Raw genomic sequence first — 26,092 nt, 5'->3', positions numbered from 1 at the left:
CAGGGGGCGAGGTGGCGGGGTGGTATGCAGGGGGTGGAGCCAGGCGATGCCAAGTCTACCGGCGAGTGATCTGTCTCTCGAGATAGAGAGAAAATAATAGTCCACTACTTCTTGTACAGGAATAACAGGGAGGGGGGTGTTACTAAAAAAGATTAGATATAATTATACCAAAAGTTGTACCGTACTGGGGTGAGGGGGTTGTGGGGGTGAGGGGAGGGAGGGGGAGGAGGAGCATGGTCCGGTGCCAGGTGAAGCAGTAGCAGGTCGAAGCTACGAATCAGGTTGCATCTATCGCCGCACGACGGCTCGTTCTTGCCGTGTGCTGACGCCACCACTACCAATACAGTTCGATGATCTCAAGACAAAGGCCTTTGTGGATGGGCGATCGAGCAGGGCCCTGGGAATCGATGCTCCTACGTAATCAGAGGGGTTCCTGTAATGTACACTGTGGTAGGTTGGTTGGTTGTGGGGAGATGTGTGGGGAAGGTTGGTTGGTTGTGTGATGTGTGGGGTAGGTTGGTTGGTTGTGTGGAGTTGTGTGTGGTAGGTTGGTTGGTTGTGTGGAGTTGTGTGTGGTAGGTTGGTTGGTTGTGTGGGATTTTGTGTGGTAGGTTGGTTGGTTGTGGGGAGATGTGTGGGGAAGGTTGGTTGGTTGTGTGGAGATGTTTGGGGTAGGTTGGTTGGTTGTGTGGAGTTGTGTGTGGTAGGTTGGTTGTGTGATGTGTGGGGTAAGTTGGTTGGTTATGTGGAGATGTGTGTGGTAGGTTGTGTGGAGTTTAGTGGGGTAGGTTGGTTGGTTGTGGGGTTTTGTGTGGTTGGTTGGTTGGTTGTGGGGTATTGTGTGGTTGGTTGGTTGGTTGTGTGGAGATGTGTGGTACGTTGTGTGAGGGTGTGTGGGTAGGTTGGTTGGTTGTGTTAAGTTGTGTATGGTAGGTTGATTGATTGTGGAGTTGTGTGTGGTTGGTTGGTTTGTTGTGTGGAGTTGGTTGGTTGTGTGGGGTTTTGTGTGGTAGGTTGGTTGGGTGGAGTAGTGTGTGATAGATTATGTGAATTATGATATGTGGTGTGTCGGCAGATTGTGTGTGAATGTGTGTGGGTAGGTTGTGCGTGTGGGTAGGTTGTGCGTGTGGGTAGGTTGTGCGTGTGGGTAGGTTGGGCGTGTGGGTAGGTTGGGTGTGTGGGTAGGTTGGGTGTGTGGGTAGGTTGGGTGTGTGGGTAGGTTGGGTGTGTGGGTAGGTTGGGTGTGTGGATAGGATGGGTGTGTGGGTAGGTTGGGTGTGTGGGTAGGTTGGGTGTGTGGGTAGGCTGGGTGTGTGGGTAGGTTGGGTGTGTGGGTAGGCTGGGTGTGTGGGTAGGCTGGGTGTGTGGGTAGGTTGGGTGTGTGGTTAGGGTGTGGGTAGGTTGGGTGTGTGGGTAGGTTGGGTGTGTGGGTAGGTTGGGTGTGTGGGTAGGTTGGGTGTGTGGGTAGGCTGGGTGTGTGGGTAGGTTGGGTGTGTGGGTAGGGTGTGGGTAGGTTGGGTGTGTGGGTAGGTTGGGTGTGAGCTAAGAAAGGCTGCCCGTGCTAATGTGGTTGGTGCTGTTGATGTTAAAACTAGAACAACTTTGTTTAAAATGTATCGATACCCAACGTAACAAGAGTAAGACCGTGGTCATATCATGACCAAACGTTAAGAAAGTGTCACAGTAAAAGGTGTGCCCGGGTAAAAGTAAGTGTACAGGTAAAAGTAAGTGTACAGGTAAAATTATGTGTACAGGTAAAATTATGTGTACAGGCAAAACTATGTGTACAGGCAAAACTATGTGTACAGGTAAAATTATAAGTTGAAGTAAAATTATAAGTTGAAGTAAAATTATAAGTTGAAGTAAAATTATAAGTTGAAGTAAAAATATAAGGTAATAGTCTATTGTGTATAAAGGTAATGTGTCCATGTAATATTGTATGTCCAGGTAAAATAAGTTCAGGTAAAAATATAAGGTAAAAGTCTATTATGTATAAAGGTGTGTGTCCAGGTAAAATTGTATGTTAAGGTAAAAATGTGTTCAGGTAAAAATGTGTTCAGGTAAAAATGTGTTCAGGTAAAATGTGTTCAGGTAAAATGTGTCAAGATTAACCGCCCAGATAAACTGCGCGGGTAAAACAATTGTTTACATGCTAATTAATTAATTAATACAGTGTCATAATTTGACGTGTTCTAGAGCGGTGTGGAAAGATGAAATCTTTCAATTAGTCAAATCAGCGGTAACATAGCCTAACGTAGCGTAGGATCATCCAAACATCCTTAGTCAAACATCATAGCAACAAGATTGTAATACAATGGACTAGTAGGCTCCTCCAAACATCATGAGTAGAACATCATAGCAACAAGACTGTAATACATGGGACTAGTAGGCTCATCCAAACATACTGTCCAATTTAATCAGATCACAAGAGGTAAGGGAATTAACATAGGGCTAGCATGTCTGGATCAACATAAGGGTAGCATGTCTGGATCAACATAGGGGTAGCATGTCTGGATCAACATAAGGGTAGCATGTCTGGATCAACATAGGGGTAGCATGTCTGGATCAACATAAGGGTAGCATGTCTGGATCAACATAGGGGTAGCATGTCTGGATCAACATAAGGGTAGCATGTCTGGATCAACATAGGGGTAGCATGCCTGGATCAACATAGGCTAACATGTCTGGATCAACATAAGGGTAGCATGTCTGGATCAACATAGGCTAACATGTCTGGATCAACATAAGGGTAGCATGTCTGGATCAACATAAGGCTAGCATGTCTGGATCAACATAGGCTAACATGTCTGGATCAACATAAGGGTAGCATGTCTGGATCAACATAGGGGTAGCATGCCTGGATCAACATAGGGGTAGCATGCCTGGATCAACATAGGCTAACATGTCTGGATCAACATAAGGGTAGCATGTCTGGATCAACATAAGGGTAGCATGTCTGGATCAACATAGGCTAACATGTCTGGATCAACATAAGGGTAGCATGTCTGGATCAACATAAGGGTAGCATGTCTGGATCAACATAGGGGTAGCATGCCTGGATCAACATAGGGGTAGCATGCCTGGATCAACATAGGCTAACATGTCTGGATCAACATAGGCTAACATGTCTGGATCAACATAAGGGTAGCATGTCTGGATCAACATAAGGGTAGCATGTCTGGATCAACATAGGCTAGCATGCCTGGATCAACATAGGGGTAGCATGTCTGGATCAACATAAGGGTAGCATCCCTGGATCAACATATGGGTAGCATGTCTGGATCAACATAGGGCTAGCTTATCTGGATCAACATAAGGGTAGCATGTCTGGAGCAACATAGGTCTAGCATGTCTGGATCAACATAGGGGTAGCATGTCTGGATCAACATAAGGGTAGCATGTCTGGATCAACATAGGGCTAGCATGTCTGGATCAACATAGGGGTAGCATGTCTGGATCAACATAGGGGTAGCATGTCTGGATCAACATAAGGGTAGCATGTCTGGATCAACATAGGCTAGCATGCCTGGATCAACATAGGGGTAGCATGTCTGGATCAACATAAGGGTAGCATCCCTGGATCAACATATGGGTAGCATGTCTGGATCAACATAGGGCTAGCTTATCTGGATCAACATAAGGGTAGCATATCTGGATCAACATAGGCTAACATGTCTGGATCAACATAGGTGTAGCATGTCTGGATCAACATAAGGGTAGCATGTCTGGATCAACATAGGGGTAGCATGCCTGGATCAACATAAGGGTAGCATATCTGGATCAACATAGGCTAACATGTCTGGATCAACATAGGGGTAGCATGCCTGGATCAACATAGGGCTAGCATGTCTGGATCAACATAGGGGTAGCATGCCTGGATCAACATAGGGCTAGCATGTCTGGATCAACATAAGGGTAGCATGCCTGGATCAACATAGGGGTAGCATGTCTGGATCAACATAAGGGTAGCATGCCTGGATCAACATAGGGCTAGCATGTCTGGATCAACATAGGCTAGCATGTCTGGATCAACATAGGGCTAGCATGTCTGGATCAACATAGGGGTAGCATGTCTGGATCAACATAAGGCTAGCATGCCTGGATCAACATAAGGCTAGCATGTCTGGATCAACATACTAAAAACATTAAATAAAAAGCCCACCGCCGTAATTTCCGACATTTCTACTTGAGCGTTCCCGCCACACGCCTAATGGAATTTTTTTTTACCGGGGAATTAGAATAAGCACGGACACAAAAGAAACTATTTTTAAATGTCGAGAGAGCTACGTCTAGACAAACACAGTGACGGAACAAAGGGGCAAATGAGAGCTTTTAAATGTGGCTGTGGGTGTCCACACTTTAACTGAAGCCGAAGGACAGATTTTAATATCCCGAGATTCGTCATGTTAGTATCAGACTTTAATATCCTAAGATTCAATATATTAGTATCAGGATTTTAATATCCCAAGATTCACCATGTTTGTATCAGACTTTAATATCCCAAGATTCAACATATTAGTATCAGACTTTAATATCCCAAGATTCAACATATTAGTATCAGACTTTAATATCCCAAGATTCACCATGTTAGTATCAGACTTTAATATCCCAAGATTCACCATGTTTGTATCAGACTTTAATATCCCAAGATTCAACATATTAGTATCACGAGATTCAACAACTTGAATGTGTATACACCCCTACCTCCACTCACACATAACTTATTTACACCTCTAGCTATACTCTCAAGTATAACGTGTGTACACTCATAGCCCCACTCTCACATTACGTGTGTACACCCCTAGTTCCACTCTCACATTACGTGTGTACACCCCTACCTCCAATCTCACATAACGTGTGTACACCCCTACCTCCACTCTCACATAACGTGTGGTCACCCCTACCTCCACTCTCACATAACGTGTGTACACCCCTAGCTCCACTCTCACATAACGTGTGTGCACCCCTAGCTCCACTCTCACATGTGTGGCATATGTACACCCCCTACCTCCACTCTCACATAACGTGTGTGCACCCCTACCTCCACTCTCTCATGTGTGGCATACCCGTACTTCCATTCTCCTATCTCTACTCTCTCCCCATGTACAGTACAAATAGGTTTGTCATAGATATTTTTCTCCCCATGTACAGTACAAATAGGTTTGTCATAGATATTTTGTAAATGTCGTTTGCTAGCTACTACCTTGACAGTTCGATAGCGTTAATTATAATGATTGAATAAAACAAGTCATTAAATGAAAAGTTGCGAGATGTTCTTTCACAATCACATTTGGGGTGGCAACTCGTCGAAAAACAGAATATAATTACACATGGGTAAGTGACTATAATTACACATGTGAAATGTTAGGGTGGTGTTTTTAAACTTGCTTGAACTGTTGAAATAATGGCGTTTGTATAAAAACCGCTAAATCATGAAGAAAAAAACGAAATGAAACGTTTTTTTTTTTAATGTTGAAGGTCTTTTATTTGTATAAGATTAACACTTTATACATATTTTTGTGTACTGCTGTTTAATTGATTAAAATAAATCAAGTTTTAAAATAAAGAACGGCAAATTTCAATTCAAAGGTTTTTAAAAATTAGACCTTTGCTTTAGATCAGCTTGGTTTTAAAAAAAAAAACCGGGAGTGACCTCCCCTAAACTTTCTCGAATATTCTTATATGTAACAAAAAGGGAAGGCAACTCGGGATATCATCTAGACATGATTTTTAATCCATTTTAAATACTTAAACTTTTTAAATAGAATAAAATCTCGTAGAAAAAAAGAATTGCACATCAAGTGAACGCCAAATAAAATGGGCATAATTGTCCGGAATATTATTAGTACTTTATAAATTCACATGCGTTTTTTAGAAATCGGAAATAACGTAAATTACTACTTCCGGTCAACGGAAATTACTCAAAATTTAAAAGAAGGCAGAGAATTAGATCTTTTACTTACATGAGAAATCTTATTTATCAATCTAAAATAGTTCTCAAGTAATGGGCTTTTGAAAAATTGAAAGTAGAAAAAGTTCCACTTCCGGTCATCGGAATCGCTCAAAAGTTGATACGGATCTACGATTTTGATAAAATACTTATTTATGAAATGTCATCAACCTAGCTGTAACGGTACTCAAGTTATCGTGTTTACACACACACACACACACAGAGAGAGAGAGAGAGACATACGGACAAGATTGCTAAACTATGTTTTTCCGACTCAGGGAGCCCTAATACGTCGAGATTTGAAAAAATCTCGATTTGTTTTGCACGATTACAAGACTTTCTCTATCCTTCGTATATACGAGAAAGTAAAAAAGACGTACAGACTGCATACGTTTCGAATTCGCCTCTAATTTAGACCGCAAAATGTCTTTAAAACTGAGTTTGGACTTAAGACTGGACACTGGCTATCTAACTTGCAGCAACTAATATATACAGAACAAGTGATTGTCTGGGGAGCGGAGAGCTATCAAATATGTAACGTTTTAAAATCAAATTAACGTTAGTAGATATGTGACTAATTAAACATACTAAATTACAGGGGTCGGTTTTAAAAGCAATTTGTAAATATGTCGAAATATAAGAATCAACCAATTTAATCGTAAAATATAAGAATCTTATTCTAGGAAAAATGCAATACAAACTACTTATGGGGATTGTAATTTGAATCAGAAATTTACTAATAACTTGGTTTAGAAGAAAATGTTAACAAAGAATTAATACTAATCAGGTGTAATATAAGTAAACTGGTAGGTAAAGTTGTTGTTGAAACGTTATGTGAGTCTCAGTGGCTAGTAACTTGAGTTAACTTGTGGGGGGGGGGGGAGGAGGGGGGGGGGCTGTACGATACGCCTACAGAGGTGTGTGGGCAACTTGAGTTAACTTGAGGATGGGTGGGGGGACGCTGTATGATACACCCACGTAAGATACAAGTAAGTTGTGGGGGAGGCTGTATGAAGCGCCTACGTGAGAGATGAGTAAACTTGTGGGGGAGGTTGTGTGAAGCGCCTACGTGAGAGATGAGTAAACTTGTGGGGGAGGTTGTGTGTAGCGCCTACGTGAGAGATGAGTAAGTTGTGGGGGAGGTTGTGTGTAGCGCCTACGTGAGATATGAGTAAACTTGTGGGGGAGGTTGTGTGAAACGCCCACATCAGCTCCAGCCGCCGATGGTTTACATATGGTGGCACTTTTTGTTTATGACAGGATGGACCATGGCATGACGTCTTCAAGCTGCCAGACTACTAGTGACCCGTCCCCGGCCATGTTATCTCCAGCATAAATACCAGTACACTGTAACATAACTACTAGTACACATCTTCCAGTAATATTGCTACCAGTACAAATATTTTAGCCATGCTCATCTGCTTTTAATAGGAGGTGCATAGTAATGTTTCATATTTGGCTCCACTTCAAAACGGCAAGTTAAATGTATAGTAGTAGGGACCAATGAGAACATCGTGTGCGAATCCCCCCCCCCTCCCGAAAAAATTCTACCGCCTCCCCCGAACGAAATGAAATTTATATAATTTATATACAAAATATATACTTTTAACAGTGTCCGCCCCCCCCCCCCTCCGGAGAAGAAAGTCTGGAAGAAACACTGTCTATTTCGTCACGACTGTGTGTCAAACATTTTATAGTAATGCAAATTTATGTTTATACATACATACATATATGCACACACAATGTTATTTCAGTGCAAGTTTTTTCAGTGTGCTCTTAATAAGCACAGGTCACGTGGTAAGTAATTTAAATAGCTATAAACAAGGATCATTCACTCGATTGATTTTTCGATTCCTAATCAGTGCCAATGTATGAAGCATGAACGTGATGATTCCAAACAATTTGCCAAGTGTCATCAATATTGGATGATGTATTCCCTGACATACTCTCCGTCCACTGAAGGCTTACACCAAGCATCATTTCAACAGCCTTGCTTACACTGGCCTGTTTGCCCGTCAATATTGACAGTCTTCATTGATTGGTGCTCACCGTCACGTGATCTTACAGTCATGCGTATCTACCCCGCCCCAGAACAAAGGAAACGTTACAAAGCAGTGAATGGGTTAACCACAGGGCACACACGGTTACCCAATGGTACGGGGGGAGGAAGATCTTCAAAGGCCAGATACAGGCCAGTAATTATCTTTAAAAGAGCTACTGAATAGATCTTTGTCTTTTATTGATACTTTACATGTAAGCTTTCATTGTTCCGTAGCTGGATCTATCTCCGACGATGTATCAACCACCGTAAACCCCCCCCCCCCCCCCCTCGGTGTATCAACCACACATCGCTGTATGAACCCCCCCCCCCTTAGGTGTATCAACAACCCACCTATGTATCTAACACCCCCAGTATATCAACCACCCTCGCCTGTATCAACCACACACACACACACCCTCTCGTTGTATCAACGCATGTGTCGCTCATCTATTTCTAACAGTTTCTAACAGAAAGACGGCAGCTACTTCACCAAACAAGGAGTCCGCTGATTGGCCCCAGTACAAGTTTTCCTTCAGTTCCCCATACACAAAATATCAATCACTAGTTTTATGAGACGTTTGGAGAGTTAAAAGTAAAAATTATTTTATGTTTTTCATTGAGTAAGGACAATCCTGTCCAGTACAGCTGTCTTGGCCTTGTGTTGATGTGGCTGAGGGTGATGGTGGTTGTACGTGTCGTTTTGTGACGCCTTGTTGGGATAAAATTGTGTGACATTTTTAATGCTGACTCCAGAAACCCGAGTCATGTGTGTACATAAATGTTAGGATCAGACTTTTCTTAAGGGTATTTATTTGTCAAGGTACACTGAGGAAAACTTTCAGGGACAAAAGGACTATGACGGCAATAACCTGTAGTGATTTGATTAATTAGATTCGATAATTAATATGTCCTTGTTAATTAGGAAGCAGTAATCATTTTACATATTAAACGCTATACCATATATTAATAACTAAAATGACAGTTCGACTCCCCTAATATTTGAGCAAAAAATATTACCAACAAAATTTCCAGTGCTATTTTGATGACTTTAACTACTGAATGTACAATATTAGCTGGATGATTGTTTTCTATGTGTGTTACGTGAGTTTTAGCAACTAAGGTCATCGCCACAACCATGACCATTACAACAACATGGAGGTTAAGCTACCACAGCTACAAGGGCCTTGGCTATCACTACCACAGCCACAAGGGCCTTGGGCTATCACTACCACAGGCACAAGGGCCTTGGGCTATCACTACCACAAGGGCCTTGGGCTATCACTACCACAGCCACAAGGGCCTTGGGCTATCACTACCACAGCCACAAGGGCCTTGGGCTATCACTACCACAGCCACAAGGGCCTTGGGCTATCACTACCACAGCCACAAGGGCCTTGGGCTATCACTACCACAGCCACAAGGGCCTTGGGCTATCACTACCACAGCCACAAGGGCCTTGGGCTATCACTACCACAGCCACAAGGGCCTTGGGCTATCACTACCACAGCCACAAGGGCCTTGGGCTATCACTACCACAGCCACAAGGGCCTTGGGCTATCACTACCACAGCCACAAGGGCCTTGGGCTATCACTACCACAGCCACAAGGGCCTTGGGCTATCACTACCACAGCCACAAGGGCCTTGGGCTATCACTACCACAGCCACAAGGGCCTTGGGCTATCACTACCACAGCCACAAGGGCCTTGGGCTATCACTACCACAGCCACAAGGGCCTTGGGCTATCACTACCACAGCCACAAGGGCCTTGGGCTATCACTACCACAGCCACAAGTGCCTTGGGCTATCACTACCACAGCCACAAGGGCCTTGGGCTATCACTACCACAGCCACAAGGGCCTTGGGCTCTCACTACCACAGCCATAATGATAAGGGCCTTGGGATATCACTACCACAGCCACAAGGGCCTTGGGCTATCACTACCACAGCCACAAGGGCCTTGGGCTATCACTACCACAGCCACAAGGGCCTTGGGCTCTCACTACCACAACCACAAGGGCCTTAGGCTATCACTACCACAGCCATAATGATAAGGGCCTTGGGATAGCACTACCACAGCCATAATGATAAGGGCCTTGGGCTATCACTACCACAGCCATAATGATAAGGGCCTTGGGCTATCACTACCACAGCCACAAGGGCCTTGGGCTATCACTACCACAGCCACAAGTGCCTTGGGCTATCACTACCACGGCCATAATGATAAGGGCCTTGGGGTTCCGCCGCCACATTCACCATCCACAAGGGCCTGAGGTATCTCCACCACAAAGACTACCATTGAGTAAGTCCTTAATGTACCCCACCCCCAACATTGTGTAAGTCAAATGACAGTCATCGCAACAATCCGCGGTCGATTGACTAACAGTACAGACCGTCTTTCTTCTCCCGCGGATCAATGCACAAAAAATCCCCCCCCCCCCACGTTCTCATCTCATAGTAAACAGTGATCTACCATCGTATCACAACAACCCAGTCCATAATAAAAAAACCTGCCGGCTCAATGAGCAACAATTACACGTCACGCATCAGCGATCTGTAGTTCCAACAAGCTCCCATCACTGGCTTAATTACTACTCAAAAACATAGAAAAAATCGTTTTGACTTTTCTATACAAAGACGGCACTTGACTGACGAGGTAAATGGATGAAATTGGAAACTACGTCACGCTTGATTGCACGCACACACACGCATACACACACACGGATGGTACGACAAGATATTGAGCAATCCGGTGGGGCAATTATCATCGTTCAGTTACAGACAACATGCGCTCAGCCAACCAGAACGGAGAAGATGGCGTGTGTTGACAATCCTCTCGGACTTGGGCGAGAGGCTGCTCTGGGAGATAAGGGGACGTAAGAAAATGTCGCGGATGGCAAAAACACCTAGTTGTGAATAGTTGGTCAAGTGCTGGTCAAGTCAAGAATACAACATCCAACAGAAATATTCGAGAATTCAACAAACCGAAGAAACAACAAATAGCACCCAACAAACAACATACAAGAAACAACGCTCAAGAATTAAAATCAAACATCCAACATCCATCCAAGTGACACCATCCAAGTATGGGTACACCAACCACTCACATAAGTGTCCACTCTACCAGAACATGAAGTGGGTGAAGACTAAAAACAACAAGTGTACTCACCCCATTCGGGTACGCCGATGCATATGGAGGGATAAAAAAACCAAGTGAGCCAGTTGGGCCATGGCCTGGGGCAACTGGGCCTGCAGCTGCTTTATCTGGGGAAAAAAAACAACTCTATTACCACAATAGTCACTTCAATCCGTGCAGTTTTTCTTGACAGATATCTATAACATTTTTTTTTTCAAACTTCAACAGTTTTTTACTGCTTGCCTCCTCTTAATCTTGTCTAATTTAACTCAGCACAAGCGTATCGAGTTTAACATTAGACAAACATCAATTTTTCTTATGGCTTCTTGTCCGCTGGAGAGAGTAAAAATACAGCGCAGTTCCCGTAACTCGGGAAATATTTTAGTATAACCTCGGTTGTTTCCCTTTAATAATCCATACTAGTTGGCGTGTTTGCGAGTTGAGGCAAATTTTCGCTGGTTTTTAATTTTTTGGCAAGTTAGTCAACTACATGAGCATTCATATAATTAAATTAGTATTAAATAAAACTAACATTAATGTTTAGAACCATCCAAAAGCATGACGAACTGCTTGAATTATTTTCTTAATTATTTATATTAACGACATTCGGGATCTTCTAAAATAAAAATTCTCAAAAAAATTTTTTTTTTCTAAATTAATTTTAAGATCAACAGGAAAATTACATTCAATTTAAAAACAATAAAAAGGCTATCAGTAACAACACCGCCCCTTGAATGTGCAGGGTTATGTCTTCCAGCATCAACTTCTTATGGGGAGAGCACGGGGGGGGGGGGGGCGCCACAAACGGGGACTTAAAAATCTAAAAATTCTAGCGATATTTCTATCTTTCCTTTTGCCGATGTTAAAATCTGTTTGATCTCGCGGGGGCCCAAGTCGCAGGTTTAATTGCACCTGATGAAGCAATTAAGAAAGGAACCGGCAAATAAAAACAATGTAAGTAGTTGCACCTGTCGGCGGGCCTTTCATCTGAGCGGAGAAAGGCGTGTAACCTACCGCTGTCGTCAGGACGGGGGGAGGGGAGGGGGCTACACTGGAACCTTCACTCACAGCTAGGGTATCAACACACAGTAGCCCAGGTCGGTACCAAAGCAACAACAGGCAGCCCAATGACGGATAGAAACTAGTCTATCAACCTAGTCTACCCATCAAGTATCATATACTATCAACACTTAAGTCAATTACCCTTCGAAATCTGGGTATCAACAGTCAATCTACTGCAACCTTTAGCCGATCAATCGTACCAGGGTTATCGACACAAAATCAAGCAGACGGCGAGATATTGCATCTTTTAAAATGCACACCGCTTTTACTGTATTGTTATTTTAAAGCTTTTTGTTTGTTTATTTTAACAAGAAGATCTGAAACTGCTGTCTCGTTGATTTCTGTTGCTTTTTGTTTCCGTGAAGTACAATCTAAACTTCTTTGTTTGCTTAAACCTACATGTAAAATAATTTAACCAAGTTTTAACGATTTTTGTTACTAAAAAATTGAAAATAAGTTGTTTTTATTTTCTTTTTTAATTGATAAATATTTATTTTTTCAAGTTTCGAGTTGAGAAAATGAGGGAAAAAATTAGTATAGAATTGGTACTTTAAAATACAAACGATAAATATAGACAAACTTTCGAACAATTTTTGAAAACTGTAGAACCATTCCACACCCTCTGACAATCGTAAATGTAACAACTTAATGTATTTTAAAGAAGATCCCACGAGAAATAGTTGTTGAAAAACGTGGAGTTAACAACAGGTCTAGAATCTACGTGGTACAATAACAAAAATTGGTGTAGCTAGCACACACATGCACACGTACCCTTAGAAAAACTTCCATAACATCAACAAAAGTAAATGTTTTCATTAATAGCTCGGCATGTGGCTCTCATTATCTTAGTATCAATAACAGTTATATGGCTCTTATGAGCCACCTAGCAGGGTCTGACATAACCCCCCTCCCCCACCGACCTCTCGTGCCCCGCATACAAAACAAACGCTGGCCCTATATCAATCACTGATCTTGTAGATTTATACATTCTATAGACCCGATACACTTAATAGGCCAGCACATTTGAAATTCTTTAATGTAAGCTAGTTTCGTGGAATAGTAACATTAAATCTTAGCAGCTGCGGGGGTGGGGAAGCGCTGCATTAGCGCGTACTTTAACCAACAATTAAAACAATACACCATTGTTCGCTTAGAGTTAAAGACCGCTTAAGAAACTGAAAACAACAATAGGGATTTTTTTAAATGTGTACGTCACAGTGCAAATAATGTTAAAAATACTGTCTGGTCAAATGACTGACGCTGAAGGGGTAAAAAAATTTTTTGGAAATACTGGATTTGAAAGTGATTAGAGCAGTGGTTCCCAACCTTTTTCGAGTGGCGACCCCCTTTTATAAAAATTAAGTGACCCGCGACCCCCATATAATTAAAAAGCCGAAATTAGTATGGAAATCAATAAGCTCTAAAATAACATTTTCTAGTAGACTTTCAATATCAACTACTCTTGATAAGTGTTTTAATACCATGAGTAAAATTGCATACTATTCACTAAACATTCGTGGTTAATTTTTTTAAAGCATTTTTTTTTGTTAACGCCAACCTATGTCATTATCATTATCTTAATTTTGTTTTTAATCGAAAAATAATGTTGAAAATCTATTCTCGAAAAGTCAGTCAATTTTACGTTTGGGTATGAATGGTGAATACTACACCAAAATGGAGTGTGCAGTTTTTTATCGTACGCGGAATCATTCTGCAAATCAAAGAATTCATCTTGTAATTAACCGTGAATGCTGGCAACATCGAGGGAAGAAGAGAATGGATAATGCGTCAATGCAGATTCTTTTTTTTTCAGCTCAAAGAAATAGCGCTGCAGTTCGTTTTCACTTGATTCAAGATGCCCAGAAATTTCTTCTTTCAAAATTTTATTATCTCACAATTAGATTCATCTACCACACTACAGAGTTTCTCAAATTTACAATATTTCCAAGATTTTTTTTTTCGCCGATTTTGCAGCTTTGATAAAAATGCCCCGAGATAATCATGGAAAGTGATAATATTCGTTCATTTTCCCTGAAGCTTCAGGTTATGCTTATGTTGATGTTCGAACACATCTGCTAGGTATGATATTCTCTCCAACCACTCTATGTCGTTTTCAGTATACCAAAAGGTCTTGTTTCCTTTGCATTTCCAAGAACAATTTTATTTCAGATTTCAATTCAAAAACACGATTCACAACAATTCGTTTGACAGCCAGCGCACTGTAGTGTAGAAGAGCAGAACCTCGTGATATATATTAATGTTTTTGCTCAGTTCTTTGAAGGCTCCAGATTTTATGTAATTTACCACTTATACTAGCAATGGAGTCTTGATGGCGATTGGTGAGGGCAGTGGTTAGGGAGCTAAATCTTTTCTGCTTTCTGAAAGCTCGATTTTGACCTAAACATAGATGGTGCACCATCCGTACAAACCCTCACAGCCGTTTTAACCCATTTTAATCATCCAATTTAAAAAAAACGTATTTATTTTCACCATGCTATCTTCACAAAAGTGCAACTCTTCTTTGCTATCATCTGAAGGAATATAGACAAAGACCAGCAAATGCGAACACGAACTGACGTCTGTTGATTTATCAACTTGAAAAGCAAACAATGGTGAAAGCTTAATTTCAATAAAAATGTGTTATTTAACATCTACGGACATGTAAGACTTAACTTCACCATCTTCAACATGCAGCGTTTGATGAGACTTTCTCCTATTGTGTTTTTTTTTTTGCTTGGCATTTTCTATCGTGACTTCACATGACGCTTGCCGTGTTTACTTGGTGAAAACTTCCTGTTCGATCAAGTCTCTGACGTATGCAACTAGCTTCATACCGACGAAAGAACTCCATATCTTTTTTGGTGTGTTTCAAATGACTCGTCTCAAATGACGTTTTAGTTTTGAAGATTTCATAGATACGTGACTGAGAACAACTTTGTGCTGTGCGCTTTGTTTCTTCTCTATTACATTTCCAGCGATGTTAGTAAAGCCGAATTTCAAAAATTCTTCTAAATATTTATGTTTTGTTTCAAATTAATAAGGTTTAGTATACCAGTTGGCGACCCCCCAGAAAGACCTTCGCGACCCCCAGGGGGGTCGCGACCCCCAGGTTGGGAACCCGTGGATTAGAGTAAACGTAGTAGAAATATTAGTTCACCGGATGATTAAAAAGTTTAGAATAGACAATATTAAAATAGAACGTTGGTTAGTAAAAGTGCTTAAAATACACAGGACACAATGATTTCGCAACAAATAAATCATTGACGTGATAGTGAGTAGTGATAAGGAAAGAACGCCCCCCCCCCCCCCCCCCCAGTTTTTTCAGTCCATGTCATCACTAGTTGCGTGCATGAACGCTCGGTCGCATGTCAAAGCTTATTTACTCATTAATATCATTATGTACGGTGGGGACATGCAGACTTAGTTTTCTTGTTATAGTGATGGAAATAGTTACAACTCTAAAACAACACTTGTTATACTGATGGGAATAGTTACAACTCTAGAACAACACGTGTATAGTAATGGGAATAGTTACAACTCTAAAACAACACTTGTTATAGTGATGGAAATAGTTACAACTCTAAAACAGGGGTCTCCAAACTTTTCAGTCCGAGGGCCGCATTAACTAACAAATTTCGTTCGGGGGCCAGTTTCTTACAGGCATGTCTTTGATTTTTTCTGGGCAAAGTTCCTCAGCCAGCACCAACAAACGTTTTTTCCGTGGACAAAAAGATCTCCGCGGGCCGGATGAGAGAACCTCGCGGGCCGCATACGGCCCGCGGGTCGTAGTTTGGAGACCCCTGCTCTAAAACAACACTTGTTATAGTGATGGAAATAGTTACAACTCTAAAACAACACTTGTTATACTGATGGGAATAGTTACAACTCTAGAACAACACGTGTATAGTAATGGGAATAGTTACAACTCTAGAACAACACTTGTTATACTGATGGGAATAGTTACAACTCTAAAACAACAATCTTGATTCACTGAATTTTTTTTCTCATACACATGTTTGAAAAACGACTTGAGTGGACGGTACAGACATGCATGTCACTAAGTTGGTGGAAGGTATAGACATGCATGTAGGTGAGCAGTGCGGACATGTCAATGTTCACCAGGCTTTGTCAAATCTAGTGACGTGTTACGACGCATCGATTTGTGCAGCATCTTTGGTATCACAGCAACAGTTCATTAAACAACACCAGAACAGCGGACCTGAGGTGATGTCACGCGAAATTATGTGCGATAATTGACACATACTAAATGTATGTCCGCTTCTATGGAAGTAGTAGCATCTTTACATATATATATATATATATATATATATATATATATATATATATATATATATATATATATATATATATTAATATAGAATTAATGATAGAAGTTAAATTATGAATTTTATAATGAATGCAAGTGTGTCTCCCGACGCACAAAACGGAAAGTTTAGCTATAACATATAATGACCCCCTCCCTCCCCAATATATCAGTTGTTTCAGCCCAGGTGTCCCCGTCTCCCCACTTCATTAGCTGTAATAACCAAAGACGTGTCCCGCCATGTAATCAACCGCGAGTGGGTTGAAGTTTTTATTTAACTTAATTAAGCTCCAACTACCAGCCAGGCACGGAGCAAATCTATTTGATATTCATTTGAGATCAATACATTCATTAGAGGCCTATACCCGCAGATACATGGAAGGTCAAAGGTTAGCCGTGTAGGTAAGCAAGTGTTGGATACATAAGCGCCAATCTTCCATGGCTAATAAACCATCTATTGAGTATATGAGCTACGTGTTTATTCCTTAAGGAGCATGCAAATATATCGCGAAAAAAATGTATTGCGAAAACTGTTTTTAAATCAAGTGAATGCATCATTGCCATCTCTTATTTGAAAATTTCTTACATGTTTGCAAACAAAATGTAAATATTGCATTGGACATGCTTTAGCGTGAGCATTCGGTTTGCGCATCAATATTTTATAAAACAAATATGTGGGGGGAAAAAGTGGGGCCATCAAAAATGATTGTGCAAGAAATGTGATATCCGAATAGGGCAAATGAACAAACCTAGATTTAGTATTTAATAGGCAATAGTGTGCATTCACATGTTATTAGTGGCGTCGAATGAATGCCTATGGTAGTGGCCTCGTGTTAATGGCGACGTTAGAACATGTATGGTATTAAGATGTGCATGTATATTTGTGGCGTCCTATGTAAGGTATTGGTGAACTCTACTTCACTTGCCCCAACGACCGTTAAGTTCAAAAAGAGAATTTACTTATGTACGGTATTAAGGCTGTACAGTATGTTTGTAGCGTCGTATGTACGGTAAGAGCGTCGTATGTACGGTATGAGCGTCGTATGTACGGTATGAGCGTCGTATGTACGGTATGAGCGTCGTATGTACGGTATGAGCGTCGTATGTACGGTATGTTTGTAGCGTCGTATGTAAGGCATGTTTGTAGCGTCGTATGTAAGGCATGTTTGTAGTGTCGTATGTACGGTATGTTTGTAGCGTCGTATGTAAGGTATGTTTGTAGCGTCAATGTACGGTATATTTGTAGCGTCGTATGTACGGTATGTTTGTAGCGTCGTATGTAAGGCATGTTTGTAGCGTCGTACGTACGGTATGAGCGTCGTATGTACGGTATGTTTGTAGCGTCGTATGTAAGGTATGAGCGTCGTATGTACGGTATGTTTGTAGCGTCGTATGTACGGTATGAGCGTCGTATGTACGGTATGTTTGTAGCGTCGTATGTAAGGTATGTTTGTAGCGTCGTATGTAAGGCATGTTTGTAGCGTCGTATGTAAGGCATGTTTGTAGTGTCGTATGTACGGTATGTTTGAAGCGTCGTATGTACGGTATGTTTGTAGCGTCGTATGTAAGGCATGTTTGTAGCGTCGTATGTAAGGTATGAGCGTCGTATGTACGGTATGTTTGTAGCGTCGTATGTAAGGCATGTTTGTAGCGTCGTATGTAAGGCATGTTTGTAGCGTCGTATGTACGGTATGTTTGTATCGTCGTATGTACGGCATGTTTGTAGCGACGGGTTATCTATCAAGGAACATGATCAGTGTGTGTAAATGAATCAGGTTTGTTGATTTAGTGTGTCAACAGAGTGGTCACGTCGATAAGCTGTTCCTATTGTGGGATAAGAAACTGGACATTGCACTAGGTATTCAAAATGAGCCGAAAAATTGGCGTTGGTTTTTTAAAATATTTAACCGTGATAACAGTCATGTAAAACTTGCGTAGGGTTAAAAACTGGACAAGACATTAATTAAAGTAAAAACCGAAACACGGACCTCGCGATTTACTAGTCGACCCGGTGTTCCGTTTAGCGTAAAAAAACGGTATTTCTGCTGTACGGCGCAAACTCGACTCTTCCCCCCCCCCTCCTCACAAAGTGTGTCAACCCACCACAAGTACCATATACACCTCAGGGTGTGGATGGTTGTCATGTTGAGGGGTGTCAGGGTTGATCTATTGAAATTTTTGAAGAAAACTTTCTCAAAATAATGTAGAAATAAAATAATTTAACGCAGTTTTTCTATTTTATGTTAAAAAAGAAATTAACATTTAATGTTAAACAAAAATGAAACGACCCGTACTAGAAAGTAGATATTTCACTAACTAAAAAGATTGTGAATAAAAAAAATATTTCTTTACTAGAACCAAAGCTATAGAGGGACTCTTTAATTTTTTTTAATTAATGAATTACTAATTAACATTTGTGCTAATTATTAGCCTGGGGCACATGTACGCGTATATTTTTCACTTATGAAATCCACCTCGGTGAGTGTTAGAAGTATCCAGATTTTAGCATCAAGATCCATAATAAAATTTAAATTAAAAAGTATTGAAATATTAACATATTTAATGCGTGATTTAAAACAACGGATTGCGATAAAAGTTGAACGCATCCAGGAGTTGATCTTTCTTAAAACAGCGAGCGTGGCTTTCTAACGAGGGATGAGTAGGGTACACTCTTTAGACTAAGTGTGTATCAATTTAGACGTTAAATCAACAGTAGATGGGGGTGGGTACACACTAGCTCTCGCCCGGGGAGAGATCTGAGCCCCTGAGCAAACAGGCAGCAGCTAAAGAGGCGTGTGTACAAATTGGAGGCATGTTTTATCTACCGCTTTGATACAGGCGGAGGGACGAGCAGTCAAAGCCTGGTTAGGTTGGTCCAGTTTGTGGTGGGGTGAGGTTTGTCGCCAGATGGTCGTGTACCATCATGGTAGGTGTACGGGGATGGTAGGTGTACGGGGATGGTAGGTGTACGGGGATGGTAGGTGTACGGGGATGGTAGGTGTACGGGGATGGTAGGTGTACGGGGATGGTAGGTGTACGGGGATGGTAGGTGTACGGGGATGGTAGGTCATGGTAGGTCATGGTGGGTGATGGTAGGTTACGGTGATGGTAGGTATACTACAGAGGCAGGTTACTGTGATGATGAAAGGTATACTATGTTAAGTTAATGTGGAGTTAGGTTACTACTAGGGTAGATATACTTGTGATGGTGATCTATAGAGATTATAAGCCACTGTAATGCTAAAAAAGCTATAAAAAAAAACTAAAATCTGAAAATCTACAGACTACCGTAGTGAATCAATTCAAACTTTCCAACATGGTCTAAAGTTTAACCGCATTTTCTTGAATACCCGGTGCATATCCTTAAGCGTAGAATGGCTATAGCTACGCTAAGTTAATAGTCATTGCCTTGTGTTTACCTCAAGATTGCCGTAAAAAGTTGAAAATTTTGAACCAGTTTTTGTATTGATGTCCAGGGCCGGTTAGATTAAACAAAGCAAGACAGTGTATAAATAACATAGGTTATGCTGAGGTCATCTATGGCAAATAAACCTAACCATTCTTGGTTTCTACTTTTTTTAAAAAACTCTTTGAAGTTGTGTGTTGTTTATTAAAAAGTACAAAACTATTAATAAATATAATTTCTTCATAGAACCCGACGTAAAACGCCAATTTGTAAGAAACTAAACTAGCAATAAAAGTGTTGAATCACTTCTTGAAAAGCAAAGTCCTCTCCCCCTACCCCTCCCCGCCAGACTAGCCCGTGCCTATGCTGATGATTTAACCCTCCACATCAATCCACTTAATTCCGAACACGCTTCCCCCTACAATCTCTTTCATGTTCCAGGTTCCCCCCACGACATCAAAGGCTGTAGATAAAACCAAAGATTTCAAAGTGTAAAACGAACGTTTCAAACACGGCCCTGGCTCCACCCCTTTCTCTACCATCCAGTCGGGTCTCGTGCAGTTGGTCACCATTTTGTTTTAGCACCCTCGAACACTCGGCACATTAATCATGCGTGAAATTTTAGGCTCGGGACAATCCTTCTTTCAACTACAACAATCATACACAATCATTGACAACAGTCATACACAATCATTGAGAAAATACATACACAATTGTTGACAACAGTCATACTGAATTATTGACAACATTCATACACAATCATTGACAACAGTCATACACAACCATTGACAACATTCATACAAAAGAGCCCGATTTAAAGGCGATATATTTCGAAAAGTGAGATTAGCTATCTTTGTTTCTTTTAACTACAAGATTGATACACAATCATTAAATTCACACATATATTTCCAAACGTAATATCAGCTATTGTTGTTTCTTTTAACATCCATACACAATCAACAAAACACAATCATAACAAAAAGCCTAACAAAAAGCCCAGATAGATTTCCAAAAGTAAGGATAAGCTAACGTTGTTTCTTTCAACTACAAGATTTATAAACGATTCTTTAAGTTACTTAAAATTAGCACCGATATATTTCCAGGAGTAAGTTCAGCTAACATAAGCGCAACTACAACCATATTCTGTACAGCGGTCATCAAAATAAACTTTTTTTAAAAAAAACCAAACCTCCGCTAACCTGTTTGCTGAAAGTGTACACGGAGTTTATAGTTTTTAGTTTTGTATTTTGGAAATATTTTCTAAAAATATTTATTTATCATGTCAATAGTTTTTAAAAAATGTGTTCTTACTTGATTTAAATTGTCAACCGTAGGCTAGAAAGAGGCAGCTAAATGAAACGAAATATTCAAAGCAATCGTTCACGGTTAATAGTAGTCTAAGTATGATCAGTACAATGTATTTCACAACCATGATAGTGTACACGGAAAGCTAAAGGCAAGACAAAATATTGTTAAGGTTTCTGTGCATATAACATGTTCTTGATTCCATTATACCATAGACTTGATGGCATTATATAACATAATTAACATATAACAAATACTAGATGTTATACAACAGATACTAACTGACAGATACAACTAGATGGCATACAACAAATACTAGATGGCATAGAACTAATACTAGATGGCATACAACAAATACTAGAAGGGCATATTATACTAGCTAGTAAAGTTATGTAGTCGATGGCATACAACATACTAGCTAGAAGAGAGCACAGGTTGCCCAAGTTAAGATCTTTAACTATTTACAAAATCAACCACTCGAACTACTGACAGCAATGTAGCACACATGTGACCACAGCCAGCATACTGGAGCAGTGACAGCTGTTTGTCTGTACGCGGCTAGTTAGGACCACCCTACTCTCACTCAACACTCTCTCATTAACTAATCCCCCATGCAATTATGTATTAATATTGATGTCACTAATGAATGCAAACCAGCGTGAGTTATCTGGTCATATCTTGGATGATAGTTAACCGTGTTTCCATTGTCTTTATGCGCTAGCACAAACCGGGATAATGTAAACATGTGTAATCACCTCAAATAAAGCATGTTTTGTAATACCATCAAGTTATATTGGAGTGGACATAGATGCTAGTGAGTAACATATAGGCATATAGCAGTGTGCGGTCATTAACGAATAACTGCTTGTCGTGTAAGTCTTCAAGTGCATGGTCCAGTTAACGGTTGGTTAAACTTATTGATTGATTTCCTTTCAAAAAACTATCTTCCAGATCTCTATATGGACCGAAGGTTACTAGTCTGATAAAAAATATCTTCCAGATCTCTCAGATATAAGGACTGAAGGCTACTAGTCCAATCGATGCCCGGGGTGCGGCTCTCTGACATTCTGTGTCAGTGCGAGCCATGGTGTGGGTAGAGAAAGTGGGCGTGGCACATACCAACTACTTAGTGACTGCCAGCAGACGAGCGTGACGTCTGCCGGCGACACGGTTCAGTTCTCGCTGACACGCACGTGTGCTAGCACGTCAAGCAGAAGTGTGTGCATGTGACACAGAACAAACGTATTCAACACAACACATAAGTATGATAAAAACAAACGTATTAAACATAGCACATAGGTATGATAAAGAATAAGTTATAAACCTATTAAACAAAAAGCACATGTAACAAAGAGGACTAGACGCATTAAACAAAAGCGTGCAAGTATGACAAAGACCCGACATATCGTTCCATTTGGTTTTTTAGCCAGTGGCATTGACTCTCTGATCAGCCATAGAGTCGGGAGGTAATCTAAAAATTAAAGACTTGTGAGTGGAGGAAGGGGGTAAGGGAGAGGGGGGTGGGTGGGTTTGAAGACGTAATTGATAAAAAGTAATTGGATTTAATGAAATAGTTATCTGGCGAAATGGTTGCAAGAAGTCTACTGATCTATCCTGGGACATTTATTATTTACACACGTACAACATTTAAGTCATGTGGCAGGTTTTTAAAACTATTTGAGGACGGTCCTTCAATTGGTTTCATCCGATGGCCGCGCCAATCGCCACGTAAATAATCCATGAGACCCCGGTACGATCCGGGAACTAATACACGACTTGAGAGATTAAAAATTCACACGTCTCTATATCAAATACATTTCAGTCTACTTTTCCCCATTACCTCTTCACGAACGCGATGTTAAATGCCTCTGGGTGAACTCACTCTAGCCCCGGGCTAGCGGCCACCATGTCTTTTCAGAGTTTAATATACACTCATTCTTTTCTCGGTCTCTACATTTTTTGCATCAACTTGTATGAATATTAAAGCAGTATTTCTGGTAATTAATATAGCAGATTATTAATCCAATTACAGCAATACTCATGCTAGTATTATAAATATTATAACTAAAGTAATAACGAATAAGGCTAGTATAGAGGTCCAATAATTGAAAGACAACTGTAATAAAACAAGCAATTAGGTTGTTATTAGACACAACAATGAATGCACTAAGTATACGATGCATGTTTCTTATAAAAGTAATACATTATGTAAGAACACATGAACATAACATTCGGCCTGATATGTTAGTCTGGATGGATCCTTTTAACGAAGATCAATCAGTTGGGTCGACTATTTTTACTGTACGTGCAGATCATCAATTATTCTAAAATGGGGAAATGGTTTAAATTTATTTCAACTTATTATTACACGGAGACTCACGATGCTACATTCCGTTATAGATGGGGTGAAATTGGGCACATTTATATCACAACACGTAGCCGCACGTCACCCTTCTCTTGACGAGGTACGAACTTTTGAAATCTACCTGGGAGAAAACATTTGACTCACCAGCCGGACATAAGCTGGACAATGCATGTGAAATTCAAGTCCATCGCGAGTTGGTTCAGTAGCTAACACTGACACAATAGGCAACTACCGCGTCAACTTACGACCAGCACAATGTACAAGAAATACTACTTATAAACAGGAGAAAGTTATTTAACATTGCAGCAATAATCCACATCTAACAACGTTGTTTATTTAAATGACATGGAGCAGGGAGGGGGTGGGGGGAGGCGACACAATGAAAAAAAAAACAACTGAAGGGTGTAAATGTCCACAAAATGTATCTCCCCTTTATCATACATCCCGCACTTAATGAAAGAAAGCTCAAAAAGAAAGGGAAACGGCATGTGGGTTGGTTATTTGCAAAATCGAAACATCAAAGGGTGGAACATTCGACATCAAAGAGAAATTTTTTGGAGGAGAGGGGGGCGGTAGGGGAGGGGGAGGGGCGATAGAGGGATGGCAGCTTTTCGTATCAAAGCCCGCCTTGATATCCACTACAACACATTCGTTTGGTCTACTCGGATAGCCGCATAAACTATTGCACGGTATGAGAACATTAGAGCTTGTGGTATACAAAGTTTCATGATACAGCGGGGTTGGTATAAATGTGCTTTAAACAATGAGTTATAATTGGAGGGGGGAATGTGTTATTGTTTGGTGTCTTTCACCAAAGGTTACTGTTAGTCATGCTACACACGTGTGTACACGTGGAACATAAGTGTGTCAATATGAAAAAGAACAAACCTATTAATCAAAAGCACATAGGTATGACATCAGCGATGTAGTACAATTAATTTTTTTCAGCCATAGTCCAATTAACTGTATTCTACTTATATCACTTCAGAGTCAAATTAATTACTTTAGGCTATAGTACACGAAATTACATAATCCATAGTAGAACTAATTATATTTAGCCGTAGTACAATTAGTTTTAGCCTCTTTATTAATTAAACTAAATTACGCCATTTTCGACTTAATTAGCATATTCCAATTAATGTACCACCCACCCCCTCCCCCATCACACCCAACGGTGCTAACATCCCCTGTAAAAGAATCCAGAGCCTTATACCCCGCCGATTACCCGCCGTGACTTTCCCGAGGTAAAACCTAAAAGAATAAAAGCCTCGAGTCGGGAGCGTGCAGATGAGCAGATAGGGACGGTGTCGAGGGCGGGCCCCAGATCACATTGATCTTGCGTCTTGTACCGACGCGGGCCTATTGTCTACACTTTAATTGCATTGGTCAATTGATCCATGTTCCCCGTATTGACAGCCGGCCCAGACACCAGCCTTTCGACTTGACGTGTTCACTGGCTTTGTGTTCTCTTGTGTTTACCCCAAGTCAAACTCCCCCACTTCCTAGACGTGGAACTGAATTCTTTGCAATGAGTTCTGTACCGACTTCTCCCGACCGCCTTTGATATTCCGCTTTGAAGTTTTCGCCTTTGCTTATATTAGAGGAATCGGGTGGAGAGGGGAGGGGGGAGACGAGAAGGCTTCGCTAGGTGGCGCTTTCTTTAAATTACGAAACTACGGAAATGCAAATAATAAAAACGGACCAATAGGAGACGTCGTAGCATGACTACATTATGCGCAATGAAACCAGTCTAAATACAACCATTTCCTTTGATCTCGCTAGGCCTCGGGCCTGAAAATAGATGGCTGCACCTCCTTCGTGGGTGCCGGGCCGAGGAGAAAAAAGGTAGCGCCTGAGCAAAGAGAGTCTGGGGAGCGTGTGTGCGATTAGAGGAGACAGGGAATCATAAAACCTTACACAGTGATGGCTCAGGCCGGTTTTTCTAACCGATACTTTTCATCTTTTTTTTTCAACTTGAATTTTGATTGATATGGATATTGATTGCTTCAAGAAGTGTGAAAAAAAAATCAACATGGGAGCCGATAAAAAAAATATAAAAGAAAGAAAATAGAATGTTTGTAAGGAGGGGGAAGGGTGGAGCATCCAGACATAACTGTTTCCTCTCAATCTGTCAGTGGTACATTTATTTCTTGAGTAGAGATCAAAGCTCGTGGTGGGGTGACACACATACCTACGTGGTCCGTTTGTCAGACTCTAGATGGACCATGTATGTGCTTTATGTACATATCTGGGCAGTATATCAGCTCAATGTACATATATGGGCAGTGTATGTGCTTTATGTGCATATCTGGGCAGTGTATCTGCTTTATGTGCATATCTGGGCAGTGTATCTGCACCATGTACATATCTGGGCAGTGTATCTGCACCTTGTACATGTCTGGGCAGTGTATCTGCTTTATGTACATATATGGTCAGTGTATCAGCTCAATGTACATATCTGGGCAGTGTATCAGCTCAATGTACATATCTGGGCAGTGTATCTGC

At 40.9% G+C, this 26,092-nt stretch overlaps 1 protein-coding gene across 5 annotated transcripts in view; it reads right to left on the bottom strand.

The window, feature by feature from the left end:
• Positions 1–26,092, bottom strand: part of LOC131956484 (protein pangolin, isoforms A/H/I/S) — a 90,893-nt gene that overhangs the window by 40,537 nt on the left and 24,264 nt on the right. For all 5 annotated transcript variants that reach the window (XM_059320946.1, XM_059320949.1, XM_059320947.1 and 2 more), the window contains exon 3: positions 11,159–11,253. In XM_059320946.1, coding sequence (XP_059176929.1) covers positions 11,159–11,253 — 95 coding nt within the window. The remainder of the gene's footprint in view (positions 1–11,158; positions 11,254–26,092) is intronic.

Source organism: Physella acuta, unplaced genomic scaffold (genome assembly GCF_028476545.2).
Source record: "Physella acuta isolate Inbredline_101_S28 unplaced genomic scaffold, ASM2847654v3 ptg001155l, whole genome shotgun sequence".
Lineage (NCBI taxonomy): Eukaryota > Metazoa > Mollusca > Gastropoda > Physidae > Physella > Physella acuta.
The sequence above is the reverse complement of the archived record's forward strand: the minus strand, read 5'-3'. Positions and strand labels throughout refer to the sequence as shown.